Source organism: Elaeis guineensis, chromosome 3 (assembly GCF_000442705.2).
Source record: "Elaeis guineensis isolate ETL-2024a chromosome 3, EG11, whole genome shotgun sequence".
In the NCBI taxonomy this organism is placed as follows: Eukaryota; Viridiplantae; Streptophyta; class Magnoliopsida; order Arecales; family Arecaceae; genus Elaeis; species Elaeis guineensis.
The window spans coordinates 103,022,552-103,050,355 of NC_025995.2; the positions used below are offsets into that span (position 1 = coordinate 103,022,552).

Sequence of the window (27,804 nt, forward strand, 5' to 3'; positions counted from 1 at the left end):
CCAACCCTCCTTCGATCCGCGATGGAACACAAAATCTATAAATGTTAATAGATAATCCAAAACCACATACAAGTATGATCCAGTTGCATGGCTCGGGGTGAAGGGTTATTGGAAGAAGATTATCCTCCTAACGATGAAGCAAGGGAAAATGTTTAGATCACGATACATTATGATTGTGATATATTGAAGAATAGACGGTGGGATTTCGCAAGACAAGATGTAACATCTCTAGTATCTTGCGCTGTTCCTGATTGTGATTAGAAAATGGGGCAGCGAACATTAGGCTTATATCTCATGCCGCCTTCCCTTGAATCGTCCACCTATCAATTTGAACAAGAAATCTAAAAATGTTAATGGATAATCTGGAAATTACGCGCCAGTATCATCCCGTTGTGAGCATGGCTCATGGTCAAGGATTATTGGAGAAAAAATAGTCTAACATGTGATTACCTGGCTAAAATTAAAACCTATCTAAAAAGAGTGAATTATGAGAGTAAGAGAAGTTTCTAGGAAGTGATTATGCACAATTCAGTATATGATTGGCTTCCACAAATTGGTTTGACTAAGGATGCGTTTGGTTAGTCATTAAAAAAATATTTTTTTATTTTTTTTATTTTTAAAAAATAAAAATCAAAAAAAATATTTGATAATATCATGAAAAAATAAAAATTTAAAATTTAAAAAATCAAAATAATTACTTTATATGTAAAGTAAAAATTTTTTGCTTTACAAAATTTATTTTTTTACTTCCTCACATCTAAAATGCCAAATCAAAAAGTAAAGAATCCGAATCTTTCTCTCTTGTCGAGTTCTTCACCTTCCTGAACCCTTTTTCCTCTCTTCTCGAATTCTTCTTTTTCATCGAGCTCTTCACCTGCCATCTCCAAATATTATTTTTTGCTTTATAGCAACATAGTTACCGACCATACTTTTTGTTTTTTTTATTTTTACTCAATAGTAAAAATAAAAAAAATAAAAAATATTTTTTGAAAATTAAAAATTAAAAATCAAAAAGTGTAACCAAATGTACCCTAAATAAATCATCAAACAAGAATGACTTGTATTTGATTTTATTTTGAAAGCATGCGGAAGATTAGAAGTATGTCAATTCTTTTTTTTAAGTGGAACAATTGTTGGATATAATTACAACATGCACTAATTGCTGAGTGAAAGATTTCCAAAACATTTTTATTGTTATGTGCACGCACGCATGAAGAAACTTACCAAAAGCATAGTAAATTGTTGCTATTCCGTGTTTTATAATATGTATAGCATAATAAATGATGTGAATCGACTACTTCAATGCTATACTATGCCTACTGGTTTGTGATTTTCTATGCAGATACTTAATGAGTTCTAAGCTAATACTAATTGACCCATGCAATAAAAAAATATCATCTAATAGAGGGATATAAAGTTATTAAACTCAATCCATACTTCGATCCAAACAAGACATCAGATCAGTGGATCAGCGATCCAACCATCACATCCATGATTGAACCGACATATTAAGGCATAAAGCATAAAATATAAAATTTAATAATCTATTTATATCCAGAAATACAATAATAGTTCTGATAATATATATTCCAATACTGTAAATATCAAAATACAAATGAAATACAACTATAATCTCATAAATATAAATAACTAGATTAAAATATTCATGAATATAAAGATTTAATGCATAAAGTTATAAATTTATAATAACTACTTAACTAATAGTTTAAACTTGTTTGATATTCCATCACATAATCCATGGTACCTCGTATATTATACCCATAATAACATAAATCATAAAAAGCTTCATCAGATAACAAGCCATGAATTTATAAATTTTAGCAGTTAGCAAGCATGTATTATTCAACCACACAAACGAAGCTGGTAAAGATATATGAACCCAACCAACTGCTAACCTTATATCCAGAAACACCAAAATTTGATACAAGCTCAAACATATAATCCAATTTTAAAACATAACCATCCACATCTGCTAGCAAGATGAACAGTTTTAACAAACAAGTACACAATAATATACGATATTTCACTTCAATATCTTTTAAAAAAAAGTTAAAAGTGATAAACAAGTACACAACATAAAAATTCAAGTTAATGGACTGAAATTTATATCAATATTTGTAAAAACATCTTCTTGACTTACAATATTTTCATCTCCTCCATCTTCTCTCCTATTGACATCATTTTCATTATTTTCACCATCATCACCATCCAAATCTTCTAAGTTCAATATATCTACAAAGTCATAAATTTAACAAAAAGTTAAAAAAAAAAATCATATCTCATAAAATTATAATGATATTTTATTCATAAATTATATAATAAAATAATTTGCTCATCATTATTATCATTTTTTTGAATAAAACATGATGCCAGTTCACGGTGCAAAATTTTCAATTCCTCACTAGTTAACTCTGATGGCTCATCAACTAATACCTACGCATGATTATCACCAAACAATTCAAAGTCAATAGGATCATAGTTGCGACCCTTGAAATAAAATCTATATTTAATATTTATTAGTTTAAAAATTAAATAATAAAATATAAATAAAAAAATTGGGTATCTTTCATAATAAAATTACCTTTGTTGTAGTCTCAAATTGTAGTGCACAAATACTAGATCATTAAGCCTTTGGTGCTCTAACTTATTTTTCTTTTTAGAATGAATATGTTCAAAGATGCTCCAATTTCTCTCGCATCCGGACACACTACAAGTTTGACTTAAAACACGAATAGCTAACTTTTGCAAATTAGATACACAACTTCCATATGTGACCCACCATTCATCTAGATATAAAATATTATATTTGTTAAAATAGAATGCAATTGAAAAAACTTTATATCAATGAAAGTATAAGGACAACTAAGGAACAAGCTTACCTGAAGCCAAGCGACTTTGATCATTTATAGTCGATGAGCGTCCAAAGTCAGCCTTTGCATTTTTAAATAATCCCATCTCATTAGTTAAGTTATCCTGCAAGGTTGGATTACTAAATGAATACCTCTCTGTGACATCTAAGAGTCTAGAAACACTACGAGAATGTTTATCCATAAGTTCTGAGTCATATTGAAAATAAAGATTCCACCAAAATCCAACTGCATAAAGATTTTGATGTAATTGCAAATCCCACTGAGAATCAATTATCCTCAAATAAGGTTCAACTACAGCCTTTCTCCTTCTAAATCTCTTGATCATTTTATCTCTAGCTTGATGCATAGCATGATACAAGTAGCCCTTTGAAGGTCTATCATCACTATCAGCAATCCTCAAAACTCGAATTAAAGGCTCCGTTAGTTTAACAATGGTTGCACATTCATTTCAAAAAAAAAAATTAAGCACATCATTGGTGAGCCTTTTTCCTTTACTATCCTTAGCATAAGCTAAAATTGTCCACTCTCTAGAAGTCACCATTGCTCTTAATGCATCTTTGTGGCCCAAAATACTTTGTAAAGCAATAAAATTGGTACCAAAACATGTGGGTGCCGAACGAATTATCTCCTTTCTACTAGTAAATTTTCTCATCAAATACAAAGGATAACAATGATTATAAATATATTTTGTGATACCTATAGTATGGGCTACTGTGTTCTTAACTGTAACTAACTTACCAATGTCTTGCATAATGAGATTAAGATAATGAACAGTACAAGGTGATCAAAAAAGAATAGGAAAGTCTTGTTCCAACTTTTTACCGACAGCAACATAATTTGCAGCATTATCAGTCACTATATGAACCACATTTTCAGAACCAACGGATATAATAATTTTTTTGAACAACTTGTATAACATATCAGCTATCTTTGAAGTATCTGAAGCATCTACACTCTTCAAAAATATGATCTCTCTATGACAATAAACTAAAAAATTAATCAAAATTCTCCTACATTGATCTGTCCATCCATCAGCCATAATTGTGCATCCTGTTTTCTTCCATGTAGCACAAAAGCTTTCAACATAATTTTTCACCTCATCAATATTCTTGGTTAACAAATAACCACGAACAGAATAAAAATTTGGAGCTTTATAACTAGGTCCCATACTAGCTATGATATCTATCATGCACTGATAATACTTAGAGCCGACAGCATTAAATGGCACTATTGCAACTATCATCCATTTTGCCATTGCAAGATCATACCTTTCAACTGCTTCTTTATTTTACAATAAGCCTTTTATAATTGGTTGAGCACTAAGAGTTGTTCTTGACATAAAATAATTTTTAAATATTTTTAATTATATTTTTTTTCACCTTCTATGTTTTTACTTTTTGCATTACCTGTAGACTTATTTGATAAGTGAGAAGCGCTATGAGTAGAGTGGATGCATGGCAGATAGTCTGACGAGTATAGTGGACATGTGGTGAACGATCACTGATGCCTCCATTTTAATATATATTAGTTTTGAGCCTGTGCATTGCGCACGGATTCTAAATATAATCATGTTGAAAAAAAAATTATATATAAATAATAAAATAATATTCATTCAAATTTTTAGTGCCATTTTATATTCTCAACTATCTATATAAATAGACTTTAATTATAAAAATTAATGCAATAATACCATACATTAATAACATAATTTAATTCATATAAAGATAATTTAATATAGATTTTTATTAATCCAAGATTTGAATTTAATGCTTGAAAGATTGTTAGGTAGAAAGAGATATGGCATAGAAAAAAATTGCTTACGTAGACAATCTTAAATGCTAAGAAACTTTCTCTCAGTTTCTGCTTTATAATATGTATATTAGATATATAGATTATAGTTTGGAATACATCCAACCATATAGAGGCACAGTTATTGTCATACTCAAAACTAGCACTCAACTCCTACATTGCATGAATTTAATTAATAATGATAATATTTTTTATTAAAAATTATTCTCCTCAATTAATTTCTTGATGAGATCAAAAAAGGGTCTCTGAAAATTTTTCTTTCCAAAGATGACCTCCCAAATATGTATTTAATATTATTTTTTTATCATACCATTTATATTTTTATTTTTATTTAAAAATATAAAAAATAAAAAAATAAAATTTGACACATGACATTGTGAGAGATTATCCTATAATCTTATGTGTCAACATGGAATATCAACCTTAATATCCGTGTATTGCTTTACTATTATTATATAGATATAGATAGATAATTTTTTTTATCATACTATTTACATTTTTATTTCTTATTTTTATTTAAAAAATATAAAATAAAAAAATAAAACTTAATATGTGATATTGTGAGAGATTATTCTATAATCTTACGTGTCAATATGAAAAAATAAAAAAATAAAATTTGACACGTGGCATTATGAGAGATTATTCTATAATCTTACGTGTCAATACGGAATACCACTTCTAATATCTGTGTATTACTTTATTATTATTATATAGATTCTATCTTAAACTATCTTGTGATACTATAGTTATTTTTTTTAAATAAATAAATAAATTTATTTTTAAAATATTTTTTAAAATTTAAATATTTTTAAAATAATATAAATTATAAAAATAATTAATTATAATGAAAGATCATGGACTCCTCCGCATTGGCTACGGTAAAATCAAATTGAGGCACCTTCTTATCACCACCTAAAAACTGCCGAGACTAGGAAGTCGTGTGCGGGTGCATGTATAAACAGAATCATGCGAGCATGCACCGACAACCTCGGAGCATCACCTCCAAACCCAGCCACATGGCAGGGTGCTCCCAGGTCATCGCCATCCAAACGTGCATTGTGTGCTTTGATGTTTCTTATGCGTGCGCCCGCACATAAATTTCACCCTCTCCCCCTCCCGTCGGTGCTCGTCGGCTCCGCGTAATAATACTTAAATAGCAGTCGCTCATTCTCGCGTCACAGCTCGCACCAACTCCGTCCAGAGGGCCCCGCCTCGGTCCTTCTCTATTTCTGGGGCCGTCCCCACCGCACCACGCCGAGGCGGTTCTGAGCCCGTCCGCCCCTCCGCTGAGATCTCTGATCTCTGTCTCCTCTCATCTCTGCCTCCCTTCCATGGAGATCTCCGCCATTCTCTCCTTCCTCCTCCTCCTCTTGGCCACCGCTCTCACCGATCTCCGGAGGGTCGACGGCTCGATCCACACCTACGATCACGAGCCCTTCAAGGAGGTCGGCAATGCCTTCCTCCTCTCCGGCGGCAGCGAGGGGATCGTTGCCTCCGATCCCGCTGCCGCCAAAATTTCCCCCGGGATCGATGATGGCCGCTCCTATATCAGGTAATGGAACAGTTCCACAACTCATTGATTTGATTTTTGTGATAACTGGAGCCATTCGGTTGATTTTAGGTTACCAAAGGAGTAGTTTTGATGAGGTGTTGTTGTACTGAGATCAGTTCGATCTGTTTCTAATCCATCTTATTGTAAGTTATGGAGCTAAAGAATTTCTTTGAAAAGCGTTTTTGGACTGAATTTTGGGTAATGGGAGTGAGATTTTACACTGAAAAGGAGCGGTTGACGGCTGTCGTGGAGAATGGAAGAGCTCCTTGTATGGAAAAGCAAATGATCTTTCATTTCTTCCTTCTTTCATTCATGTTCTTCTCCGATAGGTTCCCTTCTTTCTTTCATTTTTTTCTTCTTCTTTCCTTCCTTTCTTTTTCTTTCCCTCCTTTCTTTCTTTTCTCTTTCTTTTTGTTTGCCCGCGTGGATGGTTTTTGGAGTCGCAATCCTGTTCCCGTTCTCGATCTCTTACAGGAACGGGATGGGATGATCTAGATGCCCCTCGTCCGGCCAGGATATAGAACCGTGGATAAAATTCTACTAGAATGATTTGGTGTGGTCTAGGATTAACTCAGCTGGTGCCCTAGAATATGTAAGATCAGCTATGCTGCATTAGTTAGGATGTTGGTAAGGTGAGTGGAGCAGATATGATAATCTCAAGGTGGATACCACTTAAAGTGTGCATAAAAAACTGGAAATGATTATGATAGAGTGAGTTCTTGAAGGAGAACAGTTCATTTGCATGAAAACCACCATTTCATATTACTAGAGTTTGAATACTTAAAGACTATACAATTTCATAAGAGTCTTGTTAGCATAAGTTTTTTTTTTCTTTTTTTTTTAATATAAAATCTGCTTTGAACAATGCAAAAAGAGAAAAACTCAAGAAGACGTCTTTTTGTTTCTCTTCCTTGTTCTTTTCGGCTTTGTTTTTAAGAACAGAAAATAGAAATGGGCGTGCAAGTGAACAAGTCTTTGGTTAATAATGTCATCATTTCTCATCAATATCAACAAACAATGTCAGATAGTCATAAGAATTTGATGGGCCATTTTCTGGCCGATGTCAAAATGTGCCATACATTTGAGTATGTTGCAAAACTGGAAAGGATAAAGTGACAATTGAGTTTGCAACAAACAAGAATGAAGTGATGGAGAACCAAATGAAATGCTATTGGCATAAAAACCTTGACATGAAGGGATTTTGGGGAAGGAGAAACATGTTTTTGATAGATTCATGAAGAGAATGGAGGACCTAAGGTAACATAGATAGGAGTTGTGGAAAAAGATATGGAAAGCTTGAAATAACATTAGAGATAGCCATGAATAGGAATGTTGGTAAATGAGGATCCATAAAGCTGATCCAATTCCCCTCAATAATAGGAGATCCATGCTTTGCATTTTTGAAGCTCATTGGAATTTATTTGATTTAATAGATCTTGTTTCAGGTTGCAACATCAATATCATTTCCATTATCTATATGTTTTCCTAATAAATCACATGCAAGACACATCTTTAAGGTTTGGCACCATGCTTTCATTGGTGTCACTAGGGGTGGACGTGTGCTGCTCAAATTTTGGCTGGTCTGATATGATATGATGTGTAGCTGTGTACTGCTCAAATTTTGGCTGTCATGTGCACTAGATGCAATATTTTAGTCCTTGGTGTCACATTACTAACTTTTTGGTGACTCCTCTTGGCCTCTATATCTGTGTATATGTATGCATGCATTTAGCTGACACTCTATGCTTGCTTCAAACACTTGTCCCTAACGCACTCAACAAGCCATATGCTTATAACTTTTTTTTTGTTTATTATGAAGTACATAATCTTTTCTGTTAGAATCCACTGTTTTGCACATCTAATTGGTTAATGGTCTCAGGTTTGAGAACATCACATTCTGGAGGACAAAGTATGCAGCTGAGCAGCATTCAAGCATGGAGCATAGTACTGGGTTGATCCAAGTTATTATATTTGAAGCATCTGATCGGGATAATATTGGTGGATCTGCTTATGGTGGACAAAGATCTATATGTTGTACCCCTGATCTTGCTAAGCTTGAGGATTGCAAGCAAGGCGAAGTCATAAAGAGACCATCATCTGTAGATTTGAACTGGCCTGTTGTAATAAGTGTACACTTTAGTGCAAATTATCTATCAACAGTATTGAAAGCCAAGGATATAAATATAACAAAGACTGGAATGTATAACTTGTTCTTTATCTCTTGTGACCCAAAGTTGAGAGGACTCTCAGTGAGTGGAAAAACAATCTGGAAAAACCCTGGTGGTTACTTGCCGGGGAGGATGGCTCCCTCAATGAGATTCTACATATTCATGTCAATGGCATATTTGCTGCTAAGTATCATTTGGTTTGCTCAGTATGTAAGGTTTTGGAAGGATATACTGCCATTACAGAACTGTATCACCCTAGTTATTGCTCTTGGCTTGTTTGAAATGACTCTATGGTACTTTGAATATTTGAATTTTAATAACACTGGCATGAGGCCTGTTGGAATAACAACTTGGGTGGTGACTGTTGGAGCTGTTAGAAAAACAGTTTCGCGTCTACTTATACTTTCTGTTTCAATGGGATATGGTGTTGTCCGGCCAACTCTTGGAGGTCTTACCTCAAAGGTGCTTCTTCTCGGAATAACCTATTTTTTGGCATCAGAGTTACTGGATATTGCAGAAAATGTTGGAACCATTAATGACATTTCAGGCAAAGCTAGGCTTTTCCTCGTCCTTCCTGATGCATTCTTGGATGCTTTCATAATACTCTGGATTTTTACCTCTCTTTCTCGGACGCTGGAAAAGCTACAGGTATATAAAACTAAACCTGAATATAGAGTTTCATCAGTTGCAGTGCTAGACTACATTAGTATGATTTTGAAAATTCTGTTAACTTACTCTTTTGTCAGTTTCTTATGCCAAGGGCACTATGTTCTAACATGGTTTAAGTGTGAAACCTTTTAGGCAAGGAGAAGTTCTGTGAAGTTGGACATATACAGGAAGTTTACTAATGCATTGGCAATTGCTGTGATCGCTTCCGTTGCTTGGATTGGATATGAGGTAGAAAAGCAACTTCTAGTTAGCTTCAGTAACAGTATTATTTGTAGATCATAGATTCATACTGCAAGTCTTCTTGCATCATTATCAAGCTTTCTTCATCTGTCTATTAACTCAGTATGTTGCTTTACCCTTTAACCTAGGAACTAAATATGCATGTGGAAACAAGAAAAAGAAAGAAAGGAAACATTCATTCCTCATGTCTGCAAAAAGCAAGATAATATGTTTTTCTCTTTTCTTTCATCATGAAATTTGCTTTACTTGAAATTGTTATGCCTTTTTAGTATTTCCTTTTGCAATACCTTGTCTGCAAAAATAGATATTTTACTAAAAGTATCTCTTCACCTACCATGCATAAAATAGATATTTTACTAAAAATAAAGCAATATGAAAGCTTACTCAAAATGTGAGGAGTGGTATGTATGTTTCACATATGTATATGCATAAGGGAACTATAAAATAATTATATAGTATTACTAGGTTTATGAAAGAGCATCATGATGATTAGCAGCTACTCACTTTGATCATTGGAAACATATAATTAATTGCAGCATTTCATAGAGATTACTGTAACTTTCATTTAGTTTCTCTGATTGCTGATGATTTGACTCATTATTGGATCATGCAGTCTTGTATGTCTTTCTTATAGACTGAACGTTGTGTTACTATGGTTCTTATCCCTCAAATATGGTGTTTGGATTTGTATGGGTATCAATGCTTGTGTAGATATTTGGGATTGTTCTAGACAAATCCTAAGTATATAGCAAAAAATCATACAATCTAGCTAACCGGTTATCAATACCTTTAGCCTACTACAGTACTGGAACATATTTAAGAAAAAGAAAAAAACATATTTAAAAATTGAAAGCGGCATGTTAGGGAGAGAGAGGGGCATGACTTATGGTTGCAAAGTTTGATGGAGCATTTTGTCCCCGAACATTTTTATGAGAATCCTTTTCATAGTTGGCGTTGTTGTTTGTAGATTGTTTGCAACTTATTTCTATAGTATTTTTATTTCGTGAGGAACATATAGATATTATATTTGATAGCGGTAAGGTTCGCTATGTTGGTATTAGATCCTGGACCAGTCGGCCAGTGGCATGGTTTGGTATGCACCCATACCATTCAGTGCCAGGCCCGAATCAACATAGCAGAGAAGGTGGGAGAGGGGGGGTGGCGGAGGGGGGGAGGGAGAGAGAGAGAGATGGTGAAGGATGGTGGAGGTGATGGAGCACGGCTCAACATGATGGCGAGGGCAGAGGATAGGAAGATCATGAGAGAGGAAAAGAAAGAGGGAGAGGGAGGGAGAGCTATCGGATTGCCACCAAAGGCGGTCGGAAGGCTATCGGAGGGGCTTTGCTCTCCTCCTAATTAAAACAAGGGCAACGACCCCCTTTTCGACTAAGATGAGGGCGGAGCCCCTCCTTTGGCCCTCTGGCGCGTTCTGCAACCTTTGGCAGCCTACGACAGCTCTCTCTCCCTCTCCCTTTCATTCCGCACCCCTCTCTCTCTTCCTCTCTTTCCTTCTCCCTCCCCCATCCTTCGCCGATTTGTTATTTCCAATGTTAGAACTATCTTAGTTCACTGCTAGCATGGCTCGGTATGCCAAGAACTGGATAATTCGGGATGGTTTCAGAATCCTTGGATGGTATGCATGTACATGTAGTGGTTTTTCATCCAAGTACATGTATGTGCATTTTTTGTATCTATTTTGGTGTTTGGAGAAATGCCATTGACATGTTCCACACTGACCCATTATAACTATCAAAGTAACATTGACTGAATTAAGTTTCAGTATGTAACTTCTCATGGAATGAACAACTTGAGAGCAGGCACTTTAAATCTTCTCTCTCTTATTTGGGTTACATGTGTGCATTGTACTGAAATTAAAGTATGACATTCTTCATATGCCACGATGGAACCTGTTGTACTCAAATGCTATCCAAGGAGGAGACTTCTTCATTCTTGAAATTATCAATAGTCCGATCACAATTTTGAGATGATGTTCTAGTTTGTTTCTTACCTTGTAATTTATGCCCAAGGGGTTATTAGTTACTGGTTTCTTTTTGCAAAACCTTGTTTTTATTAATTGGGTCATTAGAGTGGCATTGCTAAAAGTTATGTCATCTGCTCATTTAGACTGCTGTTTTCTTCCCGTGGGTTTTGGGAAATTTTTTCGTATTGTAGTTTGGGGAACCAAAGATGATAAACAAAATTGGAGAGGAAAATGCAAGATTTGGAAGCGGTGGTGGTGGTGGATGGAGGAGAGGAAACGGAAGGAATGGCTGCAGGAAGAAGAGTGCCAGTGATGAGCGTAGATGAAGGAGAGATGGAAGAGAGAGTTGGATGCTGAAAGAGCTGAGGGGTTAGCATTTTGGTTGGGTGGATGTGATCATGGTGTGGATTATTTGGTTTTTATGAAGGTGGGCCTTAGAGGGTAAAAGGTTGGATTTGTGGATGCCTGTATTACCTTAAACTCGGCTTGGCATATTTATGGACATATTGATTAACACAACCTAATAAAACCAAGCTCTGTAAAATCCTGTATTCCATGAGGATATAAAGAAATGGCCCTGAGAGGAACAAAATTCCTTGCACCAAACCTTGTCATTTTCCCTCTTCTCTACTCATTCTAACTTTTGTCTGCTTCTAGATACGTGCGCCAGAATTTCTATTATAATTAGGTAGACCTCCCTTTGCACCAATTGACTTTTCAGATTTATGCAAGGCCACTGTTCTGCTTAAAATTTTCTTGGCCAGGCATCTTGCTCCACTAATTGGAGGATTAATGATTGATGAGCAGTCATAAATAATTCATTTACCTGTGAAGCCTCTTAGAGTTGTGCTCCATAGCTGAACTCCATAATGATGGTTGAGATATTGTACAGAAAGTTGCAGAATTTTGTGTTAAAATCCATAAATTTGATACTGGAAGAAGAATATCTGATCGTAGCATTTTATGCTTGTTACACTCGAATGTTTACTGTTAACAATATTTTCCTTTCAATTAATAAAACAATATTTTCCTTTCAATTAATACTATTTTGATTTCAAGCATGTTCTGTTCAGTGTTCGGTATTCTATATTGCACTCTCTGAAGTATCAGCTTCAGCATTTTCCTTCTTACTTTATAAAATGTTGTTATGTTGCTTTGCAGAATTTTAAAATATGAATAGCTGTTTTTCCTTCAAAGCTTTGTGCTAGTCCTTTACTGCCCATTCATGAATTTGGTTTAAATGTGGTTAACATTTCTTCTTGTTATCGTCTGCTGCTGTATCCATTTGTGAAACATATGTTATATTTTCGGTTTGTTATATATCTATCTATCTATCTATATATATATATAATAGAGATTTAATGGATCTCATACCATGTTATATCCAATTGTAAAACATATGCTATATCCAATTCTGGTCCAAAACATAGTTTCAGCTGTCTTTGTATCATGGCATGCCATGCAAAACATACGAGATTTGTAAAGAAAATGTGAACCTGCATAGCTTTGGGTGTTAGGTATTGATCTAGAGTTATGATATATCTAACCTACTATCAATAAGTATAAATCTATATATGTGTCAACCAAAGTCCGTAGAACTAGAACCGGGACCCATATCGGTCGACAGTTGGTTCGGCTCCATATAGGGTGAACTAGATGGTTTGGTCTGGTTCAGCAGAGTCAAACTATTTTTTTTAAATTTTTATCTCAGTATAGGTCTATACGCTTTAGTTCGGTATGGTATGGAGGCGGTATGCTTCGGTATGGGGCGATACACCTCGGTAGAGGCGGTTCGGGGGAGGTTTCGAGAAAGAAGGCTAAACCGACCCGGGCCCTGCACTGGTTCAGCTTGGTACAGGGTGAACCGAGCAGTTGAGCTTGATTTAGCTAACCATGGTGTCAAGCAATATATCGTTTATGTACTGATTAAAATCAATAGATCTTATACTTATAAGATGAAACAATTTTAAAATCAAATCTTTGTAATTGTTGTTTCCCATGGCAACCAATTCATCACCATTACATACTTATTTTAGTTAATATTGAATTTGATGTGCCTTTTTCATAGGTTATATTAGAAATAATGATGCATTTATAAGAGGATTCATTATTGTTGCGTTAAGTATCAGACATAACTATAGTGTTCCAAACACATACATGATACATTCATCTTTTCAGAGCAACCTGAAGTAATTTCATTTGCAAAAGAAAATGTTCTTTTTAAATCTTAATGTTGTTTTACAGTGTGAATTAACATGGTTCTATGTCTTTGCATGTGGATGAGTGCTTGTATATGGTGTAATATGGATTTGCATAGCATGGAATTGTGCTAGTTGCCCAATAAAACATTTAGGTTGTATTCATTTGGCAGATTATTTTTTCAGTTTTCTAACTCCAATTTTCCAATGTTTTCTCAGTTTTCATTCTCCACAGAGAACAGTGAAAAATCCGGGAAAATGTGTTCAAATGATACCTGTTTCCTAGTTAGAAAAACATGTTCGGCTGATACCTGTTTTCCAAGAACTGGAAAACGTGTTCACATTGAGAATGTTTTCTACTATTATTTTTGTTTATTTTATTGAGAATGTTTTCTACTGTTTTTTTGTTTATTTTATTAAGAAGGGAGGCTGAAATGGAAAAAAGAAGATGGGGCCTACTTTTTTTTTATCTCTGGGCTTGGAAACGTGGGAAGCTCCCGTGTTTTCCAATTGAGAAAATGTGGAAAAGCCTTGCCCCAATTTAAACGGGAGAAGTAGGAAAACATGGGTCAAGTCATTTTCTAGTTTTCTGTTATAATTTTGGAGAACTAGAAAACAGGGTTTTCCACTAGAATTTGGGAAACGACCTTACGTGTTCAAACAAGGAAAACTTTTCCAGTTTCCTGGAAGTGAACACGCTCTTAAGTTTTTTTGAAGAACCAATAAAGCATTAAGTTGAACAAAAGAATGACTTGAATGCTGATGATAATACCACATTTTCATGCAAACTGATTATTTATCATGAAAAATGAAAAACAAAGAACAAACTTCATGTGACCTCCAGAACATGGAGTTAACATTGTTTTAAGAAGCTGGAGGATTTCTGTATAGGAATACAAGATTTACTACATAATGAGTTAATATCTATCAACGTGTTATGTTTAGTGTTTACTAAACTAACCTAGCACAAATTGATCTTTAAAATAACTAATGTTTGATGGATGGGTGTGAACCTTTTTATTGTTGAATGTTTGTTTTTCTGCAATAATTTGTTATGGATGGTTATGCTCCTGATTCATTTGTAGTTTAATTTTCCATTATTCTTATGATTGTGTGTGAGTTGTTGGGGGGGGGGGGGTAGAGAGAGAGAGAGAGAGAACTAAAAGGAATTCGAATCTGAAAAAGCATGTGAGTGTTTACCAATCTTTCTCCCTTATAATGTGTACCACAGGGATGTCTTAGATTTAGGATTTTGGTTGTAAAAATTATCACATGATAATACGGGATATAAATGCACGTGGTGGAAAGGTTCTGTAAACCGTGATTTCACACGTGCTGCTGCAAAAACAAAATTTGACATTTTACATACATGTGAAATCGCAAAACTTCTTGCTGCAGTAAAGAAAATGCCTAGCGTCTAAACAAAATTCTCCGTTCTGTAGGTTTACTTCAAGGCAACAGACCCTTATAGTGAACGGTGGCAGAGTGCATGGATCATCACTGCCTTCTGGGACATTCTTTCCTTTGCCTTGCTCTGTGTTGTGTGCTATCTGTGGGCACCATCTCAAAGCTCTCAAAGGTAAAATTATTGCACTGCACCCTTCGAAGAAGGCCTTGGTTTTTGCTTTTAACTTTCTTCCTTTTACAACAGATATGCCTATTCTGGTGAAACTGGAGAAGATGATGATGAAGAAGCTCAGTCTCTAACCAAAGGGACATCCGATGGTGACCTAGGAATGGTGAAGCTTGATAAGAAAGAAAGGAGTGCAGGTCACACTGATGCCTTTAGTCTTGAAGATGAGGTTGAGGAGGACAAGCGAGAATGATTGCTCATTGAACTTAAAACACTAATTGTTAAAGAGATTTGCTCAAGCTGGGGAGCCAACGATCACCTGCTGAGATCTTGCAGTGCTTGGGTAGCGGTCTCCTTATTACTATTCTTTGTACCATTTTAACTTTTGTATTTTTGCCTTCTCTCATCGGTTTTCTAGTACTAGTTGGTACAGGATGTGTATCATATGTAGCGGGCTTGGATAGCAGGCTATTTGGTCCATTTGTCTGTAACTGCACTGTATGTACATGATGCGGTGATGAAAAACATATATTTAGTGAGTCATGATTTGCCTGGCTGGTTTGGATATTAAAATGCCCTTCCGAGCCTTCTAGGATCTGAACTGCATCCGATGCTGATCCAACTGAAAGCTGATAAAGAAGCTAAGGATGAAATAAATTCAGATGATGAAGGCAGGCGGCTGCTTCTGGGGCCTTTTAGAGACGGGACTCAAGCACGCAATGTATTTTTACTCGCATCCCAAAGGTGGAATCTTTTATATCTGAAATGCAAACCTCGAGTAGGGCCGAAAGTGGGTTAGGCTAAATCTCTGTCAGGTGGCCCCAGATTTGAGCTGAACTCGCTTCTGGTCTAGGTTCTCATGCTACAACCAGCACATTACTTGGTGGATCTGAAACAAGTCTTTGACCCATTGCTACTGGTGTTCTATGTTGCCGTTCAGAGCGCAAAACCTGGTCTGACCATTGCTGATGCTGTTCTGGGTCGCCGTTCAGACAGCAAAACCTAGCTTTGCAGTGGTGGAGGATGCCTGATGGGTTCCCTTATAAAACTCTTTCTGGATACAGAATACAGCAGCTAATTCATGGATAATATATGAACAAGAAGAATCAACAGATACAAAAGCGGCCAGGGGAAAACCAGGGGCAGTGCAGGGCAGGGCTCCAAATCCGAGGTGGTTGCAGCAAACAAGAGACAAGCTGGCTCAGCAGGCCTTGAAACACACTATGGAGTAGAAGAGTCGTCGAGTAATTAAAAATAAAAGTTCGCAAACAAAAAAGAATTGTTGCTTTGTATTCCACTAGATTGGAGCATCATTCCTAGAAGTACAGAAGTTGCCATTTAAGAATTGTTTGACCATGCAGTATCTTCATGCAACGTAAGCTGTTTTAACGGCAGACCGTGTTTTGATTTGAGTTGGGGTATTAAAGTACCGAGGACATCCACTTTTGGTCCATATGTTTAAGATGTGTCTATCATGATCCGCTAAGATAATCTCCATCCATAACATCAACCTTAGTTTTAGCAAAGCTTGGTGCCATCATTTTGTAACAACTGGATGCATACCTAAGGTACCTCAAAGCAAGCGTTTAGGTATGCTAAATGTTATAAATCAGAACCAACAATTTGAATCTTAAATCTAGATTACTCATCATTACTTGTGCAATGATTGATTTCACACTGATTTGGATTCTAAAATAAAGCCATCACTAAATGACTCCTCTCCAAAAGGAAATTGAACCCACATTTCAATTGTTGAAGCTAAAACTAAAAAAGATTTACATACCACAATTTAAATTGAGAATAATCGAATATTTATTTTGCAGCTACAGATTTACAAGTTACGATTGGTATGAATTGAAAAAAAGAACTTTAAAAGAAAATCCTGACATCTTCTGTAAGCTCTTTTATTTTGGTTTGTCCCATGCAAGCCTTCACTCCTCGGCTTCTCCATCCAAATCAATTATTATATTGTTATCTATGACCAGACTGCCTCATATCTTGGTTCTCTTTGAGTTGGATTTCCTCATGTGATCACAAAAAGGTTTCTTGGCATCATAATTATTCATAGGATTGATTTCAATTACATACTGTTACTGCTGCCTTCATCTTCCACAATGTGACTACCATTAGTGCTGCCTGCATCTTTCACAATTTGACTACCGTTAGTGCTGCCTGCATCTATGACAATTCGACTGCTAATGCTGCCTTCTTTCACAGTTGACTCCACAGGATTCTGCTCAGCCCAGACGGCTGCATCCAAATATCCGAGCTCATACAGTTTGTCAAGGATATAGTCTTCTGCAGGTTCCAGTGCCCAGTTGAAGAGCTGAAATTGGCAGAAGCAAACAGTTACTAATAGGTACGAATTTGCAAATGCAGGATGTGTTGACAGTCTGGCTTTGAAAAACTAAAAGCACCTGTCGAGTAGTAGCTCTGTTCTCTGGATTGCAATGTGGGCTGATTCCGATCCCATTCAATCCCAATCGGTTGGCAGGGAAAGCACAGACACGAACCTGCAATTAACACTCATAAGCAGTCACACCAAGTTTTTCATTTTGACTAAAATCACCTATAACAAAAAGACATATATAGAGAATTCCTTTAATATAATACTCTATAAATATGTTTTTTAAGAAGCACTGCTTGTATCTAAATGGCCTCCAGAAAACTTGTGGTTGGTACAAGGTGAGGTTATCTGGTGGCCTCTGAGGGTGTCTCCCAGATTTTGTATTAATTTGACAAGCAAAGGCATTAGAATGCAACAAAACATTATGATGTAAGTTATGGATTTGTAGTGACTCACGGATCAAGGATCCAACCTGAGCTTATATATGTTCATGCAGCAAGGTGGTCTAACAATAAAATTCAAGAGGAAATCTTATGTAAGAACCCCCCCCCCCCACCCCAACAAAACAAGAAAAAAAAAGAAAAGAAGAAAAGAAGCAGCATCTGCAGCCTATTGTTTCATTTGATAAACCAATCAAAGCAATTGAGACTTAGCAATTACTTTGGAGTTATGCAGCTACAAAAGTCTGAAAATCAGACTAATGTCAGCCAATTTGGGACATCACCAACTTGATTCACTTTTGATCAGCCCAATTTGAACTTGCCTAGTTCCATTGGCTGGCTATGGGTTAGTCAAGTCTAGATGCTAGTTATTTGGTGCAAGCCTATTGCTCTTGATAGTGGAGATTGGTCCACCCTGACATTCTTCGGTGCGGCAACTGAGACCTAACCCATTCTGATCCACAGGATGGGTACAGGTCAGGCAATTTTAACCATTCAGTGGGTACAATTAGATTCAAGTCAAGCATATATTATTAGAGGCCAAAACCATGCGTGTAGAATAATGCTCCATGAGAAACAAAGAGAAAATATGTAAATTGCATATTTAACAAGTGACCAGGAAAGAAAGCGTATAAGTGTGTTATTGAGATATCAAACCAAGAGGAGCAACCTGTCAATAACACATGCCTTTTGACAGGCTGTGCCTCTGCATCACAAATCTAGAGTTGTTCCCCTACTTGCCAACTGGCCTAAACTAGAGCTGTTGGCACAAAGCAAAGGAGGTAAACATCAGGTTATGACCCAATCACAAGTCTCAGACTTCTTCACGGAGCCTAGTGTGCTTCATACATGGTCCTATTCTAATGAGATAATGGTTGTTATTGCCTTTCCACTGTCTCATATATATCTTATTTTAATTATAGTCATATATGACACCGTGTCAAAGTGGTGTCCTCATAATAGCAACTACTTTTTTTTCCCACTTCTGACAAGCTTAATCATGGTTTGAACTCCCATGCAGCATTGTCAAAATTGAAAAAGAACAATGTTATTTTGATAAAGCACTGTTGCACACACATGAACCCACCTATCCACACACTTACACATTACTATAGTAATAAGCATCACAATTAAGTCAACTAACGGGATAAGGGTCGTAATGTCTCAAATAGATAGATCTATGAAAAACGGATCAACATTGCGCTTCAATGAAGAATAGGAAGTCATTTGACACTCATCACGAACTGTGCTATTTAATTCATTTCAGAAAGACAATGTGTAACCCCATTCTATTAAGGAAAAGATTCTTGGAAAAAATAACAATATGCATTTACAGGAAAACAATATGCCCTAGTAAATGTAAAGCATTCATGACATTGCATTTTTCCCGTAAATGCATATTGTTATTGTTTATGCAACAATGTTAGCATAAGATATGTCTTCATACAAGATAAATACATGGGATGAGAATGTTGTGCAAAACTAGATTGTTGCCTGAACCATAGGAGGACAAGGGTTCCAGTTCTTTGTGTTACAAAAAAGTCATAGCTAGGGATGGATTTGGGTAACTTATTCATGTGGCAACCAACCACATGTGACGAATTTAAGATGCTGGCTCCCCTTCTCAGTTGCTTAAAATAGACTTCATTAGATCCATCATTATACACCCATTTGGCCCACGCTTGGATGAAAACACATCGTCAGGATACACATAAGCATGCATGAGCAAATGTGTGTTTCTACATTCACGTCAATGCTACTATTTGTAAACATGTTAGATTCCATAAGAACTCGCACGTGCTTTTGAAATTGACATGACATTTTCTAGAACCATGCTAAAATATAAAAACCAGAACAGTATGTCATTACTGAAATGACACATCACTATTGGCTGCAGGAGTAAAACCGAATAGGCTTTCACGAAGGCAATAGTCAAGAAAAATATGCAAGAATATCTGAGAACTTACTGTTTCTGAAGCAAAAGTTGGTGGCATAAACAATGTCAAACCGCCATCAATGCACAAGCGGTTACGGAATATAGTTGCAGGCCTCGGAGCCACATAGCTGGACAAGTGCAAAAAACCACTCCAAAATCACAAGATGAGAGTTGAAAAGCATAAAAGCAAAATCCAGAATCAACATACCCTGGAATAAAGGAAGAGGTGAAGACAGCATTAATGAGGTCTTCTTTAGAGTCAAATTGATCCACAAGTAAACCCTTTGGCCTCCAAAATAATTGAGTGACAGCAACTGTGCAAAAAGAAGATCAGGAAGCGCAACAAATCTAGGTTGTCTTGGATGACACTGATAATAGTAGTTGTAGAAGTACTGATATTTAAAGTTACTTTCAAAACATTTCAAAATTTTGAATTAAATTCCTTGAGGCTCCATAAAACTTTTCAACTTGGTTGGGTCAAACTTACAGCCAGCAAACAGTGTCCAAAATTAAGAATCTAACTGGATATTGTACTACACATGGATAAATTAAGCGACATGAATCAGATAACAAAATCCTGTATCTTCCAAAGGATAGCTGAGCAAAATTAACAAATCAGTGTAAGTAATGGTGCTCTAAGGTACGGATGTAGTGGGAAAAACAAAACAAGTCCTAAAAAGAGTACAACAGAAACATAACAATGCAAAAAAAGAGTTGTATTTAAAGAGAGATGAATACTGAGACAAACATATGCATCTGTAGGCACAAGAATTAAAAAAGTTAGGATCAAGAAAGCACATATCACCAATTAAAAATGAATAACTCACTCAGGCCTTCTCTGGCCATGAACAAGTGAGCTTACCACGAACCCTTCCATTTGACCTAATGTGCACATCCTCTGGCAGAAATTTGATAAGAACATCTCTAAGTACTGCCTGCACATCATAACATAGAGGAATCTAATAGAATCACATTCCTTTTTATAAATAAGCAAGATTATAGAAACCAAAGAAGCATTCAGAACTAATTGTTATGGTAATTTATTTTTAAAAAAAAAAGAATTACTTACAGGAAAACCAAAAGTATATCATGCATATTTAATTAATTTAGAACTAGATGGCAACAAACAGAAGGGAACATAGGCCTTGCCTGCAATTCCAAAAGAAAATTACCAAGAAAACCATTGCAGCTTTTAAAAGCAGCAAAGACTCCAAAGGAATACTCAAACACCCAAAGAACTGAAGAAGCAAACAGTCACAGACTGATAAAAGTCAATTCCATAGACCCCACAGAAAAGAATGAAAGAACTAATGATATCAGTGGCACCCAGGAGCAACACCAGTTTTGGCTTCAGAGCCGGCTCCGCTGGACAATTCTGGAACAGCACCTACAGGTTCAGCTGGAGCACCAACTCCATTAACAGCTGCAGCGATGGTGGGGATGTTGCTGGTGGTGAAAATGGAGGCTTTGGGTTTGCTTTCGGCAGCAGTAGAGGAGGCCAACATGGTGGTTGGAATGGCAAGGCATTTGGATTTGGGGGCGCTGATGGGTGTAGTGGCAGCGGAGCGGCCTTCTGTTTTCATTCAGCAAACCCTCTTATTCCTCAGTGAAGACATCTATCAGCTTAAACACATTTTCTGAATCTGGAAAGTTCCTTTCTGTTTCCTCTATTGATCTATATTTCCCTCCTCTCATTTCTTTTCCCTCCATGCATGTTCACCTCTCCCCCTTCTGCCTTGTTCTTTTTTTTCTTTCTTTCTTTTTTTTTTCCCTTCCTTTTTAGCCTTTTTTGTGGCCTGATAAGCATGGCAAATTGCCACAGAAAATTTGTGAAAAGGCAGTAGAGGGGGCATTCCTCTTTACAATGCTTACTCAACCTGTAGGCAACCATGACTTTTTCTTCTTTATTCAATGTCATTAACTTAAAATGTTTCCATACAACATCCTTTTAATTTCATCAACTAGAATAGTTTCATTTAAAGCCTAGATTTGAAGTTCAAAAACCATGATGTGAAGTCCTAACCATACTGTTTGATGAATGAATCACAAATCATAGATCCGTACATTTTGTCTTCCCTATCACTTGCATGACATGCAATGCAGACACGGACAAAAAGGCTTGAATGATGAAGTAGCTAAATAATTTAAGTCAATATCCCTAAAGGTAACAATAGTCCTCAAAAAAAAAAAAAAAGGAGGAAAAAAAGAGGAAGAAGTGGTGGACACGATTATGAATGAAGAATATATACAAGTACACTAGAGAAAGCACCATAGCAAAGCATTAAAAGCTCTTTGCAACTATTCTCCCAAATAAGGCTCTCAGTTGTCCCAACTCAAGATTCACCACATGGTCTATCTAGTCAAGTATTTATTAGTAAAAATTTGTTCACAATAATCCAGTGCATCAAGCATGCACATATATAAGGATACTTATATGCATTTTGAAAGCTATTCTTGAAACAATAAACACCCTATAGGATTTCAAGTGTAAATAGCTCTCCACATCATAAACTCGATAAAATAAAACCAAATCAAAATGTGTACATAAACATCCAAGTGAAATTGTACATGATGCATGCATCAAGATTTGCTATACTGGTTAGTGCTGTACCACACTAGATATACCATACTAGACTATACTAGTATTGAACCGGTATGCAGTCTCATACAATACTCGATACGTCTCACAATCTCATACCATACCGCATACCGAAACTATAATATGATGGTATCGGTACATGGCCTAGTACCGAGATGACAAACCTTGTCATATAGTCATTGCCTTTGCCTCTTTACAAAAAACGACCAAATCACTAATACCCAAGTTCTAGAGCATACCATGAACCACAGAGCTCTCCCTCTCTCTAATAAAAAAGAACCAAAAATCTCAAAGTCAAGTTGTATGAGATAGTACAAAGTACCTGAGCAATTTGCAAACAATGATTGCTAAAAGTTCCCATTATATATCCTAATGATACACTTCATAAGTCCCTCCAATAAGCTCATTTTTCTTATTCGAACAAGAGAAGCAAAGATAATAGAAAATGATGCACATAAAAACATTATGTGGACAACTTTTTCCCAATTACTAATAAATCTTCTTTCCTGACCTCCTCGTAAAATCCATTTCCAAACTATCCTACCTCACTAGTGATATACAATATAAAAGTTCATAAGCATGTAAAAAACAAAAGCCAGGAAAAATTTACCTTCAAATACAAGGAAAACAGGATTTAATCTCAAAAGAACCAAAATACACATAAAGTTTGGAAATTTAGATATTAATTTCTTGAAAGTATTCACAATAAATAAGTTGCGTTTCTGAGCTTAGTTGAAACAAGGAAAATCATCTAAAAAAATAGCATCAATGCTTTTTTCAATAAGATTGAGCAGAAACCTGCCATGAAATCAATTATTTTTAACCATGGTCTGGCAGCAAAATTAGTGGCACGTCAAAACACTTAATTTATTCAAAGAATCATGAAATTCTCCATTCATACTCTTAGTAAAATTTTGGAAATTCATCTAAACCTAGCCACATAATTTCCTACCTCATTTTCTTTGTGTAAAACAGTCATTCAAGCCAATACACTCATCTTGAAGACTCTGTGGCACTAGGCAATGACATTTGATTGAAACATCTTTCCACTATACAGTTTGCATAAACACAAACAAATGAATGCATATATGCACAAATACATGCCACATTCATGCACACACACACACACACACACCCACCGAACACTCTCAAATAAACAGGTGGATGTGTGCATGCACATCTACCTGCACATATCTGCATGCACAAATGCACACAAAGGCAACACCCAAGCACATGTAGACACACATGCACATATACAAGCAGGCACACACAATACACATGCATGCATACACATGCGCAAGCAGACATGTGCATACTCAGCGATATAGATATAGATGCATCTTTCTTTCAGGAGGGGGTGGGGGTGCAGTGGAGGGGAGGGACTTCATAAAATGTTGGACCAAATGGAGAATGTTTTGATCCAAAAGCTTGGCATATTTGTGCTTTAAAACTATGATAACCTTGATAACATGCCATTAAATGTTCCACCAAGCTCTAACATGCCTAAGAGTGTTTTTCTTGTCTCTTCATTATTTTCTTATTTTTATGGATTGCAAATTTTCCTTATATCTTTCGATTTAAAGGTTTTCCCTTCTTCCGGATTCAATTTATTTATTCTAGACTATTCCAGTTTTGATAAAGTTTCAGTTCAAGAATCAAAATGTTCCATTTCAGCCAATAAATTCCTGTTAAAATTTGGCTATACTTCTTCTAAACCAATATATAAAACCTTTATCAGTCTAGCATGGACAATGAAGGTAAAAGAGGTTTATAAAAGCTGCATCTAGGATATTATCACCTTGACTTCTCATTCAAAGTATCTGCAATACGCTCATTGTTTCCGATCCTTAACTGATAATTTAAGTGTTCAAACATCTAGCTATCATATTGATATCGCTTGTTAGCAAGATGACTTGACGAGTTCTTTCCTTTGACTGGACTCTGATGTAGTCCAAATAAGGATCTAAATCTTGCAAGACCATCATAGCAGTCCAGTCCAGAATAGATATGGTACCCAGATGCTACTGTCCTGATTCATGGGACAGTTTAGCATCCAGTACCGTATCGGGATGTGTTTTTCGTTTTTTATCTTTTAACTTTTCGGTCCTTAATGAATTTTTAATAAATTTTTAATATTTTAAGATACTTAAACATAAGTTAATCAGGAGGCGTATAGTGCCTACATAGGCAACGACATCCTTCAAGGAGGTTGGATTTCAGCAAGGGTAGGCTGCATCTGAACTGAGTCTCCCCCTTCCCCTCTTTTCTTTCTCTTCTCCGCTTTTTCTTCTCTCTTCCTCTCTAAGTTTGAGAACCACTCGTGACTACAGAGAAGAGAAAGAGAGCAACAGGGGGGCCACAACCCTTTTTTATCAAAGCAAAGGGACTCCATTAGTGCCAAGTGGTATCAAGCAACTGGTTTGTCTTGACTGGTTTCAAGCAGGATGGGCAGGACATCCTGGTTCATGCCGGAACTAGTGTCCTATACTTGTTCCCCATGCCATTCTCTGTGGAATTGGTACAGTACCATTAGGATGGGTTGGTACCACCGGTTCCTTGATCCTGTTAGATGACACATCCATTGCAAAGCATGTTTATGAAAATAAATGATAAGAGCAAGCAAAAAAGCATCAACATAGAAATATTTGACATATTAAGAATATGTACGGGAACCATTAGATAAAACATATGACTTCAAATTATGCCCTGATGTGCTAACATTACGAGTTACTAGTTAAGAAAATGCATACAGCATATTAAAGAGAATACCAAGTATATTTTAATAAATAGCAGATGTGCTGGGCAAGTATACAAAGAGTAATTCAATGAAAAGCACTGCTAATTAATAATACCCCAAGCCGAAATGCAGTGCCCTTAACCCGGCAATCTTCAGCCAGAAGCTTGGTTGCTTGTAAGGCATCTTGCATGCTATTTCCAGAAGCAATTACCACACAGACTATTGCACCAGCTGATGAGCCAGCTAATGGTGTCGTTTCCTAAATCAGTGAAATGATTCAGTTAATAATGAGATTGAATAGATAGTGATATATGATGCAACATAATCAATCGCTATTGATAAATTAAATACAATCACAGGATAACATAAATTGGATCATTGGAATATCAGAAACAAATCTGCCCTGTCATACCACAGCCACACCTGTACAGCATACAGGCCTATGTCAGGATGTCAACAAGCCAAGTTCATTTGCTGAAGCATTTCTTAGGGAAATTATTGCATGAAACAAAAAATGCAACACGCATGAGATGTTTGGTCAAAAGAGTGTTATGCAACAAATCCTAAACTACATTCCAGAAACTTGGAGCAAATCTAGTCATTAGAGGTGTTTTAGGTTTCTTGACGTGTAAGATAAGCTCAATATTATACTCAAGATATTAAAAATGTGCTGGCATCTGAGTGAAAGTATTCCTTACTTCCTACATCATACGCACAATAAGAATGAAAGGCATATGAAAGTACTCCAGATAGACTAGAACAGTCTTTTTTGCAATAATTATCACTAAAATTTGCAGGCAATATCCATAACCATTACATAATTTCTTAAAGAGAAACTTTGCATCTTAAGTTAAACTGGTGATGATAGTATTTGCACCCACATATGATATGTGGAATTCTTGGGCGACTACCTCTTTTTTTCTTTTCTTGAATAAACATGACAAAGATGAAACTAGGAAAGAACCAAAAAGGGGGAAAAATCAGAAAGGTCAAACAAAAGAACCGGTAAATAAGCATCCTGAGGTACTGCAACTCAAAGAATTTATGCAGCATAGGAGCCTAATTTCCATTTTTCAAGAAAAAAAAGATTCATTAAACTTTAAACAAAAGCACCCGACAGAATATGCAGAGCAGTCCAACTCAAAGTCCTTCCTACAAAACATTTTCATGGCCGCGAGATCATTAATTTCCATAGCTTATATTGCTGAAAATTGTTTCCCCTTAACCTATATCATTTACCAGACTAGATTTTAGATTATCTATTTTCCCATTCCCAGAATGCAATTCAGTCACAAGAAAAACTCGAATATCCGACAGAGGCTCGAAGAATTGCCTTAATGTAGCCTTTCTCGAGAAGGAACTGAGCGACCCCAAGATGGTAAGGAAAAAGAAGGCCAGCGGCCGAGAAGCTGAACCCAGGACTGGTTACCTTCTTCCTCTCCTTCTCGGCCTCCACATCCTTCAACCTCTGTTCCCAGAGCACCTCCTGGTCCACCGGATCCTTCACCACCGACGCAATCGATTCCCCTTCTCCCGAGAGGCACGCCTTCTCCCGATCCGGCAACACCTCCGGGTCGCCCGGCGGCGCCATCACGGGGGCGGCGGAGCTCCTGCTGCGGAGGAGCAAGGAGGCGAGGCCGAGGAAAAGCTCGCCGGTGGCAACGGCGAGAGACTTCTTCTCGCCCGCCGGCGACCGCCGCGGCGGCCACTTGCGGCTGCTTTCCCCGTCGGCCCTGGTGCGGAATATAGCGCGGACGGGAAGGAAGCGATGGTTGGGGTTGGGGTTGGGGCCGGTGGAGGGGGAGGGGGAGGAGAAGGAGAGGGGTTTGGGACGGAGGAAGGGGAGGGAGCCGAGCGACGCCATGAGGGAACGGGGAGAGGCAACCCGCTTTGGAAGCATCGTCCGCGCTTATTTATAACGTTACGATAACAATGAAGTTAGATACAAAGAGGAATCGTCGCGCCGGTTCCTGTACTCGATGTATGCAGGGATCGAGAAAGCGAAAAAGAGTGGGGTGACCGGCCCTCAGCACGAGGGATTGGGACGGTGGTTTCTTGCGTCTCTTTCTTTCGAAGGGGGGGCTTCGAGGAAAAAAAAAAAAGAAAAGGGCTGTTGGCAGTTTGCGAACATCTGGAAGGAAAATTTGTCGATCTGACCAGAACCATGCACCAGTGTGTCGTGGTACGGTTTCATGGATGTGCCCTTCTCACGTGCGATTACAATTAAAATTAATAAATATTTAAGATTTGATATGCCGATTATTGGGTTTATGCGTTGACTTGGGTGAATTATTCTCCTCCGTAACAAGGCTGTATGTAGCTCCAGAGTACGATTCGTTGTAGTTTAAAAAGTTTGGAAATAAGTGTCTATCTTTTTAGAGGTTGTCAATATTCATATGCATTCTTGTCGCCCCGCTTGTATATGTAGGTTAATTTTTATCAAATGATAGATAAATGCAACGATTCATTTTATATGGTAATACCAACATAGATACTTATATACTTATGCATTTAATCCTTGATCTCGTAACTCCAATTTTGAAGAATATAATATGAAAGAGGATGTTATTTGCTTTTAGAATCACGCAAATCCACGTGAAGGTAATCAAGTGCCGAACTAGGCAACATCAAAAGGTAGGCAATATGATTTTGTTATTAGAAATC

The 27,804-nt window shown here is 36.7% G+C and overlaps 2 protein-coding genes across 3 annotated transcripts; one reads left to right on the top strand and one right to left on the bottom strand.

Annotated features, from left to right (window-relative positions):
• The first annotated feature begins 5,877 nt into the window (after window positions 1–5,877).
• Window positions 5,878–15,620, top strand: LOC105041322 (uncharacterized). Its single transcript, XM_010918248.4, has 5 exons — window positions 5,878–6,252; window positions 8,132–9,068; window positions 9,222–9,317; window positions 14,951–15,087; window positions 15,160–15,620. The coding sequence occupies exons 1-5, from the start codon at window positions 6,032–6,034 to the stop codon at window positions 15,332–15,334; spliced, it is 1,566 nt and encodes a 521-aa protein (XP_010916550.1). The 5' UTR covers window positions 5,878–6,031; the 3' UTR covers window positions 15,335–15,620.
• A 1,185-nt stretch (window positions 15,621–16,805) lies between these two features.
• On the bottom strand, window positions 16,806–27,227 carry LOC105041320 (uncharacterized). 2 transcript variants are annotated; one of them, XM_010918246.4, is made up of 7 exons: window positions 26,570–27,227; window positions 25,256–25,399; window positions 20,667–20,739; window positions 20,013–20,118; window positions 19,836–19,932; window positions 17,499–17,594; window positions 16,806–17,407 (listed from the first exon to the last, which is right to left on the bottom strand). In XM_010918246.4, the coding sequence occupies exons 1-7, from the start codon at window positions 27,038–27,040 to the stop codon at window positions 17,162–17,164; spliced, it is 1,233 nt and encodes a 410-aa protein (XP_010916548.1). In that variant the 5' UTR covers window positions 27,041–27,227; the 3' UTR covers window positions 16,806–17,161. The 2 variants fall into 2 exon arrangements, with proteins under 2 accessions (XP_010916548.1, XP_010916546.1); XM_010918244.4 differs by having other exon boundaries at window positions 26,474–27,226.
• Window positions 27,228–27,804: the final 577 nt, after the last annotated feature.

What these genes read in the sequence shown, in the direction of transcription:
- LOC105041320 (XM_010918244.4), bottom strand. Translation starts at nt 27,040, where the DNA reads ATGCTTCCAAAGCGGGTTGCCTCTCCCCGTTCCCTCATGGCGTCGCTC. An exon ending in TCGAGAAAGGCTACATTAAG is followed by an intron (nt 25,400 to 26,473) that starts GCAATTCTTCGA and finishes TCACTGATTTAG; the next exon opens with GAAACGACACCATTAGCTGG. An exon ending in CAACTTTTGCTTCAGAAACA is followed by an intron (nt 17,595 to 19,835) that starts GTAAGTTCTCAG and finishes TGTTAATTGCAG; the next exon opens with GTTCGTGTCTGTGCTTTCCC.
- LOC105041322 (XM_010918248.4), top strand. Translation starts at nt 6,032, where the DNA reads ATGGAGATCTCCGCCATTCTCTCCTTCCTCCTCCTCCTCTTGGCCACC. An exon ending in GATGGCCGCTCCTATATCAG is followed by an intron (nt 6,253 to 8,131) that starts GTAATGGAACAG and finishes TAATGGTCTCAG; the next exon opens with GTTTGAGAACATCACATTCT. An exon ending in TTGCTTGGATTGGATATGAG is followed by an intron (nt 9,318 to 14,950) that starts GTAGAAAAGCAA and finishes TCCGTTCTGTAG; the next exon opens with GTTTACTTCAAGGCAACAGA.